The sequence below is a fragment of the Lonchura striata genome, chromosome 1 (genome assembly GCF_046129695.1).
Source record: "Lonchura striata isolate bLonStr1 chromosome 1, bLonStr1.mat, whole genome shotgun sequence".
Lineage (NCBI taxonomy): Eukaryota > Metazoa > Chordata > Aves > Passeriformes > Estrildidae > Lonchura > Lonchura striata.
The window spans coordinates 25,252,293-25,266,764 of NC_134603.1; the positions used below are offsets into that span (position 1 = coordinate 25,252,293).

The 14,472-nt window shown below is 38.8% G+C and overlaps 1 protein-coding gene across 6 annotated transcripts in view; it reads left to right on the forward strand.

Annotated features, from left to right (window-relative positions):
- Positions 1-14,472, forward strand: part of RUNX1T1 (RUNX1 partner transcriptional co-repressor 1) — a 114,726-nt gene that overhangs the window by 54,980 nt on the left and 45,274 nt on the right. For all 6 annotated transcript variants that reach the window (XM_021543195.3, XM_021543196.3, XM_077782939.1 and 3 more), the window contains 3 exons: positions 8,732-8,869; positions 12,601-12,842; positions 14,435-14,472. The exon at positions 14,435-14,472 is cut by the window's right edge and continues 52 nt beyond it. In XM_021543195.3, coding sequence (XP_021398870.1) covers positions 8,732-8,869; positions 12,601-12,842; positions 14,435-14,472 — 418 coding nt within the window. The remainder of the gene's footprint in view (positions 1-8,731; positions 8,870-12,600; positions 12,843-14,434) is intronic.

Sequence of the window (14,472 nt, forward strand, 5' to 3'; positions counted from 1 at the left end):
GTCTCTGTGTCATCTTTTCACAGTATAACCATGAAAAATATCACCTCCTACACACATATTTGATTATTTTTGAGCCTAAAGGACTTCTGGCATGCTATACAAATATAAGCAATGCCTCTTAAAATTACAGGTGTAGTAACTTCTTTTGATTTTTGGCAGAGGAGTTTATTGCCTAAACTTTCCTGAATTTAAATAAGTTGCTTTAGATTATTTTATGGAGTCTATATTAGAGACTTCAGTTCCAGCTCAGTCTAATGAAATACGGTGTTAGTATTCTCTTAGGACTTTTCTAAAATGAGTACAGCTATCCTTTACACTTTGTATAAGTGCATTAAAAATAAAGAAGTTCATAATTATTTTGCTTCAGACTTTTAGGATTGTGTAACAAACAAGCTTGTGGTTTCAAGCTGAGAGTATGTTTAGACTGGTTATTAGGGAAAAGTTCTTTACTATGAGGATGATAAGGCACTGGAACAGGTTGCCCAGAGAATCTGTGGGCACCTTATCCATGGAAGTGTTCAAGGGCAGGTTGGATGAGGCTCTGAGCAACCTGGTTTAGTGAAAGGTGTCCTTGTTGATGCAAGGGGGGCTGGAAGGGAATGATCTTTAAGGTCCCTTTCCAGTCCAAGTCTTCCCATGATTCTGTTATTTACTGTTAATGTAGGATTGGACAATCTTTGGATTAAAAACATAAATATACTTCTGGAGACCAAATTATGAAATTTCAGTTGATGTGAGAGAAAAATCTTGGCTCTGGTGGGAAGGATCTGTGCTGTGTGTGGTTTGAGTATATAAGAGCACGCAAACAATACCAATTAGATTCAATTGGCATTTGTATTTCTTAGATATCAGTCTGCCTTCATCTGTAGTTTGTCAAATAGTGTATAGTCCTGACAAGGCTAGGCCTTCCAGGGATGCTGGTGCAGAAAGGAAATGAGTTAGTGGTCAGGGAGATTTTAGGAAAGTACTCCTGAAAGTACTTTCAGTACTGAAAGTACTGAAAGCATGAAGATTTCCTGTATAGGAAAGGGATTGATTGCTAATGTAGAGGAGTGGTCACCTCTGTAGCTTGTCAGGGATGCTGGAGTGTGAGTTTGGCCAGTGCTTGCTCTGGCTGTTCTTCAGTTCTTCATGCCAGAGGCAGAGAGTGACACTTTGTCACTTCACTAGAGCCTCAGTGTTCAGTGAGCTGGGTTTGGAATAGCAGTAATACTTCCTGTGACGTGAAACACAAGAGAACCACTCAAAACACACAGTTCTTAGTTGGATAGCTTGTCAACAAAAACAAAAGATCTAGGAAAAAATGTAAATGGGAAAATAGTATTTCAATAGTGGCTATGGGACTGTTGCTTATTAACTGCATTAGTTCATATATAGAGGAATTTTCATGATGTTTGGTGGGATATTTAGAAGAAATCCACATTGTCTTCAGCTTCATTACAGGCCAAGTGTTGTGTATTCATCCATGACAAAGGAACTTGTAGACTTTGTTTTCTGGGGGTTTATGGAAACTAAGGGCAGCTGCCACAGTTTGGCCCTTATTTTGCTTATCTGTTCTCACTAAGTATTTCATAAATCATTAAATCATCTAGATTTAGAATGTGTTCTTCTTCCCTGCATTCCTGCATCCAAGCAATTATACACAGTAAAATTCACAAAGCCAGAAAGGGTGAAGGAGGAAAGAGGCATTGAAAAAAAGGTGCAATTCTGACATGAGCCAGTTTTTATTAAATAACTGAAAGTGAATTTATGATAGTTTTGAAACTGTCAAAACATGTCAGATTGTTAAATGAGTGGGAAAAGTTTATTATTCTATTCCCCCCCCACTTCCCCCCTCCCTTAAAAAGGAAATTATATGGTAAGGCAAGTTTATTTCTTTCAGGAAAAAATAATATGTTCAAGCAAAGCAAGCCATGACATTATTGTCTTAATTCTGAGATTGAACTCAGCATTACTTATTTTATAATATGCGCAATTATTTGGCCTTCAGCTGCTAAGCCATGAGTATGGGATCAAGTCTTTTTGCCAGTCACAACCTCTCACCATAGAGAACAGAAATTAAAGATAATGCTTCTGCATTTGTGGTTCATTGTTATGATTGTCAAGACCAGTCAAGGTACCATTGTGGACAAGGACATGACATAAAGCATTTTAGTTATTTACCTGCTTTATATCATCCACAAGGTCTACCAAAGCTGGGAGACAGTAGCACAAAAATCCCTTTCAGCTTTTGGGAGACAGTAGATTGTATTATGCTAAAGGCTTATTTTAGCACAGCTGAAGAAAACTCTTGTAACTTGGCCTCAGATAACTTCAGTGAACTCCCAGGATACAGAATTTCTGCTAGCTATTGCATATTAAATGAGCATAAATGGGTAAATTGAATGTGCTTTCATTTATTCTGAAGAATAGCTGGTGATATGAATTGTTCAACTATCTGAGCAGAGGAGAATGAAGATAAGACTGCAGCAAAATTGCGATATTGCTCTTGCAAAAGGGTCATCTTCAATATGTGAGCGTCATACCCAGCATGCTAAAGAAGCATTGAAATGTTATGTCATCTGTAAACTTTGCTGTTCATATCCATCAGTCACTTCACATAGATTCTGATTCCTGGTGGATAAATCTTGGAGAGGTAATGTTCTGTGACAAAAGACAGAGTCTGAGTAGATCTCTGATACTGCATTCCTGAAAATCACCTGGAAGTAAAAGTTCTTTACTGGGGAACTGGAAATCCAGTGATGTTGCCTTTCTAAGCCAATAACATGACTGCATCTGGTGCTAAGAGAAAGTTATGTCTGTATTATGCCTGCTTGAGATTGTTGTGTATAGCACAAAAACATCCAGTATGTTTAGGTCCTTATTTATTTACCAAGAAATCAAAAGGGCCAAGAGGGGAATGGAATGAAGACTGTACCAGTCTCAAACAAATCCCAGGCATGCTTGGCAGGGAGAGGGTTTGCAGTGGTGTTGTTCACATGTCATGTTTTATGGCTGCATTGAATGACTTGCAGGTTTCCCCAGGGGTCCAGTGCATGGAGTGGGTGGGATTTACCAGATATGTCAGGCTTATGCCATGCATTCTTATTCTCAGATGGGTTCTTTTCAACCAAGGCTATCTTGTAATATTGTCCTGCTTGGTGTAGCAGCAGGTTTGAGGCTCAGGAGTTGTGGGTCTCCACAAACACTGCCTATTTCTAATGGTGCTGTGTGGCTTGGCCACATCTGAAGGAGAAGTTCTTACTGGCTGAAACATGATAGTGTTATGGATGGAAGAGCTGTGGAATTTGTCCTCTGCGGTTGGACTTGTGGTTGTCTGACTTCAGGTTCATCTCCACTGCGACTCACAGTCTGTGGTTACCTGCTTGCAAATTCCCTGCCAACCCTCTCAAAATAATGGAAATTAGTCCAAGGTGTCTAAGAAACAATCATTATTAAATCCTTCAGATTTAGGTCTTGATTCCTGTAACTTGGGTGGTGGAGGCAGGTTCTAATCCCTTCTGTCATATGTGGGGCTTGCTCTTTTTGTGAGTCTAAAAGAAACAAGACAATGGACTCTTTTAATTTAGGAAGTTTTATTTTTATTTTTTGAATGTTGGCACAAAAGTAGAAAGTACTGTACAATCAATATAAAGCATCTTTTAAGAATCTTTCATGCCTGAGTGTACATCTGGAACTGTTTGCACTAACTAAAAGTAAAATAAATGCCACAGCGTATTATACCACAATTTTTTTCATTTAAAAAAGGAAATTGAAAACACACCACTCCTAGAAATGGTTGACATTGAATTGGCTATTGAAATGGTATCAGTAAAGTATTTATATATTCCATATTTTGTTCCATACATCAGCTTTCCTTGATGCGTTAGACTTGGACGTGTGCCATGTGAGCTGAAATGTTGCCATTTATGAAAGACCGCCTTGTTTTAAAAATGGACTAAATCTTGTAGGGTACAGGAAGTAAAGTAACTCAGTTTGAATGCAGGCACATCTCTTTTTGCCCCAGCTCCTGCATGCTTTGTCTCTTCCTTGTTTGGTTCAGAAGCTAACTGTGCTTACAGTAAATATCAGTGTTCACCTAAAAGCTAAATATAGTGATAAAAAAAACACCTCTACCATAAAAACTGAATGAACAGCAAGAACAGTATAGTTCTATGAACCAAGAAATCCACAGAAGAAATATCATAATTTAAAGTTGGTTTTACAACATTATTTAATTTTAAATGAAGCAAAATACTTCTGTGGTTAAATCACAGTTCTTCACTCTATGCTGTAAAGGAGATTCAAGAATGTGTATTTCAAAATGTTTTACTTGGGTTTGTTTTTAAATAAAAAATATAATCCAAAGCAAATGCAATAGATCTCTGCATACTTGAAACATGTTTTCTAAATTTATTCTAAGTCTCTTGCTGCTCCAGAGGGTTGTGTGTATGGATTAGGACTAGACCATTATTTCACCATCTTTCTCCATCCTGAACTGATTGCAGTGAACACTACAGAATGAGTTGCAGATGTCTCCTTTTCCTTCCAGTTTGGAGGACCTCTGGTTTCAGTCCCATTTGATCTGAACTGGGCTAAGGAGCACAGGTCTGTCATTGTTTAAAAGGATTCAGTGGAAGAAATTGTTGCACCTGAAAGAATTTACTCCCTCTGTACATACAGGCTATGCTTCTAAATGGGATGCATGAAATGCTGCCTGTATGAAACTTTCTGGTGCATCTTTCTTAATTCAGGGTTATTATTTGAAATGTCAAGGTCCATCTGAAGAAAAAGATAACCAGAACTAACTTTGCAAGTGGGGAGCTTGGTTTGACTCAAGAGCATAAACATGTATTTGAATTCAAGTAATTGAGGTATTTTAAGACATGGTGAAAGTTCTTCTGAATTTCAGGCAAAACTCAATGTATATGTCTCTGTATTGTAAAACTGGAGCACATGTATGTGAAATCCTACCCAGGCAGGTTTTGATATGTTAAAATCAGAGTTTTTCCTCTTGAGGGATTCTTTCTTCCCCTACCAAATCCTCATTACCTCTGAATGTATGAATAGCAGAATATCCACTGAGAGTTAGTATGAAGAATGTCCATACATTAAAAGCCTCGTGAAATATCATGTCTCAAAAGAAATTTGCTTGTGAATATGACTTAAGTATCATTATGTCTTTAGCTTCCATATCATCAGGCTATTTGTCAGCCATTGCAGTAAAAAGTGTTGGTTGTTAGGCTTATTTTTTTAATTAATAAAAAATAAATAACGAATTATAGAAGCTAGAGTTGTCAGTTGTCAGACCCCAAGAGCTTTATTAAGATCAGATCACAAGAACTGTTAATGCTTTTATCAGTGGTGGCTCTGATTTGTGGCTCTCCATGACCACTTCATCCCCTGAGTGATGTGTCTTAGAGCTGCTGAGGTTCTCCGGAGCTGTGGGTGGTGGGACAGTGGTGGGTGCTGTAGACAGGTGCTCTCAGTCCCATCAGTCCTTCAGAGTTCAGGGAGCTGTATGAAAAGGTAAGGAACAGGTGAAATAGTAGCAGTAAGAGCAGAATGGCTCCCACGGGGGTTTTGTTATTAAAGAGGGTGGAATGGAGAGTTGTAAAGGCTGTTCTCCTGGATGGTGTGATGGTGTCTTTCAAGCACGTGGAAAAGCTTTGTATTTTGCATTGTACTTCTTCAAAAGCCCTTTGTCCTTGCCCCATGGAGAATCTCTGTTCTGACAAAACGACCTTGTACTCTGGCAAGAGATGTTTTGGGGTGTGCTTGAAAGGAGCCTTAATATCTCCTGAAAGAAGGCAGGACTAGTATAGTAACAGACAGAGAGAAATCTGCCTGCCTGCATTCATGCGGTAGGAGAGTAGAGTTTAGGGCTTTGGAAGGGAGAGAGAGGTAACGAAAAGGTAAGTGGTAATGTAAATCTTGTTTGTGTTTACATCTAAGAGGTCCAAAGAAAGGTAATTAAGAAAATCAAACCTAATGTTAGTAGATTTAGATGAGAAGTACAGGGGTGTGTGGCTACGTTCAGCAATCTTCAGACTGGGTGGCAAACTGTTGGAGGTAGTAAAAACCATTTGGATCGTGATAGAGAGTAACCTGAAATTCGAGGGCAAAACCAGCACACTCTTTTCCCACTACCATGTTCAACGTCAGTAGCAAAACATTGCCAGCTTTGTGGGAAAGTCTCCCCACTCTGATCTGAGCGGGTTTCTGATCAAACCTGAACTTTGCAATGCAGTGAAGGGAAGGGAGGGAGCAGGAGCCGTGCAGTTGGTTACAGCTCAGGATCGCTTTAGTTATCACCAGCTGAATTGGAGGATACAGGCTGTGCCTGCTTGCAGCGAGCAGCAGTCTGTTAGAGGAGCTCGATTTCTCTCACTCCTTCTTCCATCCACCTCCATCTCCTCTGTGCCTGTGTCTGCGCTCCCACATGCTTCAAATCTGTGTACCTGGACTGCCTTCCTTAACAGTTCAATGTGAGTGTTAGCAGAATGAAAACCAGATGGACCAGCAGTTCCCACTGTTATCTCCCCACCAGCTCTGGCAAGCCTCCCTTTCTCTCTCCTTTCTTGGCATGGGAGAAATATTTGCCTTTATTTAGGAGGGCTTGGGCTCACTGCTGTGCCTCTTTCCCTCTGTTGCAACATGAGCTGAAAGCTATTTATTCCCTTGTTGCTGAGGTTGGTTGAGGTGAGTGCAAGATGAATTCAGCTATTAAGGAAGTAATTAACATTTCAAGATGAGTTTTCATAGTTCTTTATAATAAATTGATGGCTTATTGAAGATAGAGATTTAACTGGTTTAGTATACTGATACAGAAAGGAAATATAGAGAGAATTTTAGAAAACTGTTTTTGTTTTCCAGCATGTAATAATTTACTGTTTCTTGATTTACAAATCATACTTCACTTACCTGTGTAACAACCTTAATATTTAGAAGGTAATCATTGTTGTTACTCTTCACAGCTGAGGTTTACTAACCTTAGATCAACACTACAGATCCTATAAAACTGTATCTTTATTCCCCTCATTCTATTCTGGGTTTGTTTCACTGCTCATCTTCCCCAAACTTGTCTCTAAATTCTATATGAAATTACTCCCTTTCCCTGAGAGCTGAAACATTGCCTGTAGGCATTTCAACAAAGGTTGAAGATGGCTTTTATAATTGCACTCCCTGACATGCTGCACCTCTGGGACTTACTACTTACTTCCTCAGTTTCTCCAATTTCAGACAGAGAAAGATTGGTATCTGTTATGTGTTGTTAATTTTTGGAGGGTATAGGGGCCGTTTTGATTTTTTCCCTTCCCCCCCCCCTTTGTTTTTAACTCTCTCATATTTAAGTTTTCTGATAATTAAGTGTTTTGAGGCTCTTTTAAACATACCTGTTCTTTGTTAAATGTGTGCATTGCATTCAATTTCTGTTATTGTCTCTCAGAGCAAATTTCAGATATTATTACATTGAAATTTGTATGTTGTTAGTAAGAACAAGGAATTGTGTCACAAAGTGAAGTGACAGAATTTATAGAATGTGACATGTTTTTAATTAAAACCACAGACTTACGTGCTTGCCCATTAGCAGCAACACTTACTTGCTTTACAGAATAGTTTTGTGGAGCTCAGGAAGACTTCTTTTGGGCTGTGTATAAATAGCTCCTACTCCCCAAAGAAGGGACTGAAGAATTTGACTTATTCCCATTCAAGCTAAACATCATTGTACTCATCTCTTTTCAAGATGGCTTGCTAAACTCCTGGCATGAGTGAGAAAGCCTTAATTTTGCCTTTAGCTGGTAAATTTTCCTGTGTTTTGCCCATACTTAATAAATGAAACATATGGGCTTGGATGGTTTAAAAAAGACAGCTTAAGGTAGTGTCATTCAAAAAGATGTTGGGAAAAAGAGTGCACTTCTGTAGCTTTTGTATCATATGTGTTGTATATTTAGATCTTCAGTTGCAAGAGAAGTGTTAAGTTTTTTCCTGTTTTTGCCTTATGTTTGTTTTGTTTTCCTAGGGAGGTATGTTCCTGCTTATCTTGCAGGTTTTGAGCATTGAAAGTTGTTCTTAATATGTGATGGTGAAAACTTACATGCTTATTTGAAAATAATTGTGTGCATATGAGATGATTGACATGCCATTTTGGCATGTTGTGTTTATTTTTCTGGTGAATATGAGAATAACCACAGGCACTGTGGTACAGTGATCCAGAGGGTGTGTGTATTTAGCATAAGTTGAACATAAGATTACAAAGAGAACCAATGGAGAGGGCAGCAGGTGATACAAAGAAAAGACATGAAGAGAGCTTTTTTCAACCAGTATTCAACCCAATATCTCACCTGTACTAAAGAGCTTCAGGTTTTAGTTTTGGAGGAGATGTCATAAGGGGATTTATTATCTTCCTGTTCCTTCATCTGTTTTTTCCTCCTGGCTAACATGAGAGCCTTGAAGGGAGGTGGCATTATTGCAGCTCTAGGATTGCTTAGGAGGTAGCATCTGCACATGCTATAAATAAAAACAAAAGATAATGCAGCACTGCTACAAATGAGGTCTTACCATCTGTGTTGCACCTTCTTAAGTAAGGTCTAGATGATGCAATTTGGGAAGAGCACGCTGGAGTAGATAATCAGGTGTAATCTTTCACAGCAGATGCTGAAATGGCTCAATTCTTGTATTAGCTTTTAAGTTTTTGTCAGAGGGGGTGTGCTTGGGGAAATAAACCGGTGTGTTCCTGTGGTGTGTGTTGCAGATCGCACTGAGAAGCATTCCACAATGCCAGACTCACCTGTGGATGTGAAGACACAATCCAGGCTGACGCCTCCAACCATGCCACCTCCTCCCACTACCCAAGGAGCTCCAAGAACCAGTTCATTTACGCCCACAACGTGTAATTAGTCTTATTTTCTTCCTTTTCTTCCATCTTCTTTGTATTCTATGTCAGAAACCAAAATAGGTGAAGGGAAATGTGCATGAAGTAGCAGGAATACCATTTGATTGTATTGGGATAAAGTAATTAAACAAAACAAAGCTCACAGTAGATTAATGCATCTTTAAGGTATTAAGACATTCAGCTGAGAGTTGTGTTAGTATTTCACTGATCACTGGCTCACAGTGTCGAAGAACAGTGAGCACTGGCTTCCCATGTACTTAATGGTCAGGTTAGCCCTCTTGTGAGAAGGACAGAAGACCTTCTTCTCTTACATGTCATTATGTTATTTAAATGATCCCATTCCCTTTAGTATAAAAACTTCAGGGAGTTTGTTTGTTTGTTTTTAGTTTTTATAGTGGAGATAATTCATAATGAAAAAATACTAATCTTCCTTCTGCTTATGTTTCAGTGAAGAATTCTGATTTCAGTGGTATATAATGTCTAGTTAATATTGATATAAAACCAAAATTAGAGTCCTTTCATAATTTTTATCTAGAGGTTTCTAGTCTGTTACAACTTCTCTAAATCACTTAGAGCTGCATCTCTGTCTCAGCTTATTGGTGTAAACATGTAACAAACTTTACTAGTCTTGATGTATGCTGCATTCATATCAGCATAACTGAGATTTGAATCTGGCACATTGTCTGGACTATTCTTTTCACAGCCATGCAATGAGCCACATTTCTCATACTAAGATTTAGCTGCAATTTTTTTGGTCTCTTTTATACTGCCTTGTAATAGTATAAACATGAGAATGTGTTTACATTTCACGTTTTAAATAAAACATTTTTAGAATAGTAGAATACATATGCCTAAACAGAATGAAGGCTGCATCTTCTATTTGTCTTGCCTAAGTCTGTTTAGTCCTTTTCTCTCTGTTAAATGCCTTATTTAAAATTCACCTCTATGCAGAAGGCCAGCTGGAGGCCTTTGTACTACTTATCCCAGGGAACTCTGTCCTGACAATTTATGTTGAACTTAAACAGTGAGGAGGGTTTGTGCCAGCTATTCATATAAACTCACATTTAACCCAGTGACCCTGATCCTGCAAAGATTTGTCTGTGTTGCTTAACTCCAGCACCTGAATCATCCAGAGCTTCACACTGGAGCTCTTTTAGTCTGAAGTTAAATTGTTTCTAGGTTTTTGCAAGATCAGGTTCTTGCACATTAAGCTTTCCAGTGTGATGCCCTGCCATCAGTTCAGGATGATCTTTGGCCATCATAAAAGGAATACGACAATGTTCTTTAATCACACTTACATTCCTCGCAAGGCTTCTGGATGTTTGTTTATTTGATTGAGTTCAGCACTTTGGAAGGTGTGTGAATCACAGCTTGAATTTTGGGGCTCCTTATTTGAAGACTAAAAGTCTTAAAAACCCTGATTTTATTTGCTTTTTACCCTGTCAGATTTTGGAATTTGGCCTTAGTTGTTCCAGCTTGACTGTAAACAGTCACTTTTATCAGTGTGTCTGTTGCATTTATTATTACTACAGCGGGAATGCTTGTAGGCCAGAAAGATCTGACTTGTTTTCTGGTCTAGAATATCTTTGTTTTCTTTGGTTTAGATGATTAAAAATTCTTGACGTGTTGTAGTTTGAAATTTTAAATGCTAAATTCTTTTGGATTAGCAACATGGTTTTGTTTTAGAAATTACACACAACTTTGCCAATTGGCAAATTCAGATATTATAAGGAAAGCACTGAAATCATGGGACTATTTCATTATTTCTTTTGTTGTGGGAGGAATCTTTATCAGTGTTTCTTCTCTGTGTATCTATGCTAGGTGATGAACTCCACAGTTCTCTGCTTTCTTGATCAGCCCCAGCACCCTCTGCCTAGAGCAGTCCCTTATGGGTGACAGTGTTGTTGGCTGGTGTCAGGGTAGATCAGCAGGACATGTTGCTATTCTCCCCAGTCCTCATTTTCTAAGTTCCTGGTAGGATGACTTTTGGCTATGTGAGCTCCTTGCAATCACAACGTATTTGTTTACTCAGATACCCCACCCCAGTGCAGCACTCAGAGCATGGCCTGGAGCTTCATGGGGAGCTGAACTTACTGAAGCCAGCTTCTTTCTATTTCTGCATTTTCCAATCCTTGTTCTCACTAGCCCATGCAGCCAGAATAAGGAATCAAAAACTAGGAGAAAACACAAGCAGAGGCTAGATAACAATTCACATAGCTTTTTCTGTAATTCCTCTGGAAGGCAGTGACTAGGGCAACAAAAACTCCTTTGAAGGTTTGTGGCAGTGATTTAAATATAGTAATAGGTAGTGATTTATAGCTAGTAGTAGGTGTCCACCCTAGAAAAGGACTTCCTGGTTAAAGATAAGGACAATCCATGAAGAAAATGAGATGAGAATGGGATATTTGGCTTCAGAGAGGCTGGTCATTGAGAAACATTGGGAGTATTTAAAGTTGCTAGCTTGTCCTGGTTGTGCTTTTAAATAGGAAACAAGTTAAATGGATACTCCTATGCATTTTTGACTGTAGACAAGTTCCTGATTTTTGATGATTTTTTGAATGGGTTCTGAGTGATTAAAAAAAAAAAAAAATCAGAAAATTTTTCCAGGGCTGTGGCCCATTGAGCGCAGCTGTTGCTGGGTACAGTCACATGCTGTGTGCCCACACCTTCCAGTGCACTAGTACACATGTATTTCTAGGGGAGCCATCCTTTTTCTTGCTGTTTGCTGTCATTTTAGCAAATCAGATTCAACCTCAACGGCATATGTTTTGAGTATTGCTGTTCCAACTAACCTGAGTGGAAGAGGATGTCCTCAGTTTGATTCTTTTTTCTCTTCTAGTGTGTGGATAAGATTCAAACTGAAATCACTGCCAAAAACTCTCTGTTGTCTTCAGTATGTCTGCATGCATCTCATTGCCACAAATTTTGAATGCTTAGTACTTCAGATAGTTATTCTCAAAGCAACCTTGCAACAAGAGGGAAATGCTTTCTTATCCTTTTTAGAGATAAGGCATGTGAAAGCAGGGAGATTTGCTCATGATCTCTGGGAAGTCTTCTGATGTTTAGCTTGCTGCCCTTGCTGCAAGGCTTCAGGACACAGAGCATTGGCAGCATTTGTACCTGCACAGACAACTTTGTGTACTCCATATGTTAGCAGCTAGGGAATCTGTATTGGAAAAATTAACCTTCTCATTGGGTGGTGTAAGGTTAAAACGTGAAAGTCCTGCTTTATAAACACAGCTGTCAGTTGTGTGTACAAAACACAAGTAAAAATATTCAGAGATAAACTGAGGCTTCATGAAATATGTCTGCATGTTTTTTTATACCTCAAAGAGCAATTTTTTTTTTTTTTTTGGTCTTCAATCATACATGCACTCATGCTTTTTATCTCTCCATTTTCCTCTCTCTCTTTTTAAAATCCTCTGAAAAAAGGCTGGTGTTCAAATGGTGCTTTTCAGGTCCAGGAGCATTTTGAAGGGGCTCTGTGAGAGGCAGCTGCTGTTATTTCCAATCCTTACAACATTCATCACCAGCTACTGGGAAATAGATATAAACTGCAGACTGTCACTCTGTCTAAAGGCTAATTATCTTTGATTGTTCAACTTAATTAATTCTGAGGTCAAGTGCAGAAAACATAAGCTGATGGATTTTCCCCTCTGTCTCCTTTTTCTCTCTATCTCTTCCCCAACCCCAGTCTTTATTTTATCCTCTGTCTCTTTTTCTTTCAGTAACCAATGGCACTAGCCATTCACCAACAGCACTAAATGGAGCTCCATCTCCTCCTAATGGCTTTAGCAATGGGCCATCCTCTTCCTCTTCCTCTTCTCTGGCTAACCAGCAGTTACCGCCAGCTTGTGGAGCTAGGCAGCTCAGCAAACTGAAGAGATTTCTTACAACCTTACAGCAGTTTGGCAATGACATTTCACCAGAGATTGGGGAGAGAGTGCGTACCCTTGTGCTAGGACTTGTGGTAAGCAAGTATTTTTTCTATTCTTTTCCCTCTTCCTTGCTTGATGTGTTTATTTTATAAATGAGTGGTTGGGTCACATGCGCTGCATTCATTGTACTTTAGGGGTATCAAACATGCAAGAGTGAAGCTCCAGCTCCTGCTGACAGAGCTAACATGAGTAGCCTGACTAGCTTCCCACAAGTGTCAGCTATTCCCTACTAGGTATAGCCTTGACTATTTTTTCCAGTATATTGTTATGGTGTAATGATGTGAGAAAGTTTTCATTCTATACTGGCAGTACCCCTAATGTAGACATACCTAGAAGCCTGTAATGTAGTAAAATATGGTTTGACTTGCCTAGTTTAGTTGGATGGGGAAAGAGAGCCCTGTGTATATAGTGTCAATTGTTAAGAGGGTGAGCTGAGTATGTTTGGACTGGAGTTATGCAGTGCAAAACCCTTTCTCAGTATCATCGAACCAAACAATTATGAACCCAACAAGGCACTGATGCTACTTAAGTCACTTTATTGATAAGGTTATCTCTATTTGATGGTATGGCGTAATGAATCCAGCTCTTTCTTACCTACATCTGTCAACTTGGGCTGCCCTCACATGCAAACAGTGAAATCCAGCCCTGGGTTCTTTTTACTCCAAGTCCTCTCTCTGCCAGACATTGTTGTCTCCCATGTATTTCCTTCAGCAATAATTGGATGTACTGGGGAAGATGCTATTGTGGTGCTGTAATTTACATCTGTTCTGAGCAGCTGCAGTTGCCGTTGATTTCATTTGGAGCAGAGACTGACAGCACTGTTTAGCACTAAGGCTGAAGGGTGACTTCACAATCTTTGCTTGTATCTTCACAAGCCCTACCTGACAGCAGTGGATGTTCCTTCACTTGGGTCTGTGTCAAAGGGAAGTTTAATGTAGGCAGTATAACATTTGTAACTCTTGCTCTCCATTTGTTTCCATATGCAAAATAAGTGTTTAATGGGGTTTTGCTTGTCACATGGTTCTCTGTGGATGGGGGAACAAGTAAAGAAGCTGAAGGTGGCTTTGGGAACATCCACATTCCACTGATTTTCATATAAAAACTGTTTTCCCACTGTTATTTACAGTTAATTTCTAACTTCATTTGAGGTCTTAGGAGCAAAATAGGATTTGTTTCCTTGGGAAAATCCATATATGCAATTCCCTTGGTCAACCCTGCCAGCATGTGGAATTTATGATTATGACTTCATCTCTAAAGTAATGACTTTCTTACATAGCCTAGAACATAGTAAACAGTCCTCTTTAAAAAGAAAACAGTAGAAAAATGTGAAATGAAAAAAAAGTTTAAAAAGCAGCTTTAACTGATGATTGAAATATAAAAGCCTTTGCATACTTTACACTTGAGAGCTTAAACTGTACTCTAAGAAACAGGCGCTGAATATCTGAGATGCTCATGCTTTCCTTTGTGTATTTTAATAAGGTAATCATTTAATATGCAGCATGCTTTTCTTAATTCTCTCACCAATATCAAGTTGTTTAGCAATTTCAGGGTTCTTCAGTTACTGTTTCTCTTGCTAAGTGTTTTCATTATTTTATCACCAAGGCAGATTTTTTTTTCTCAACAGAATTCTACTTTGACAATTGAAGAATTTCATTCCAAACT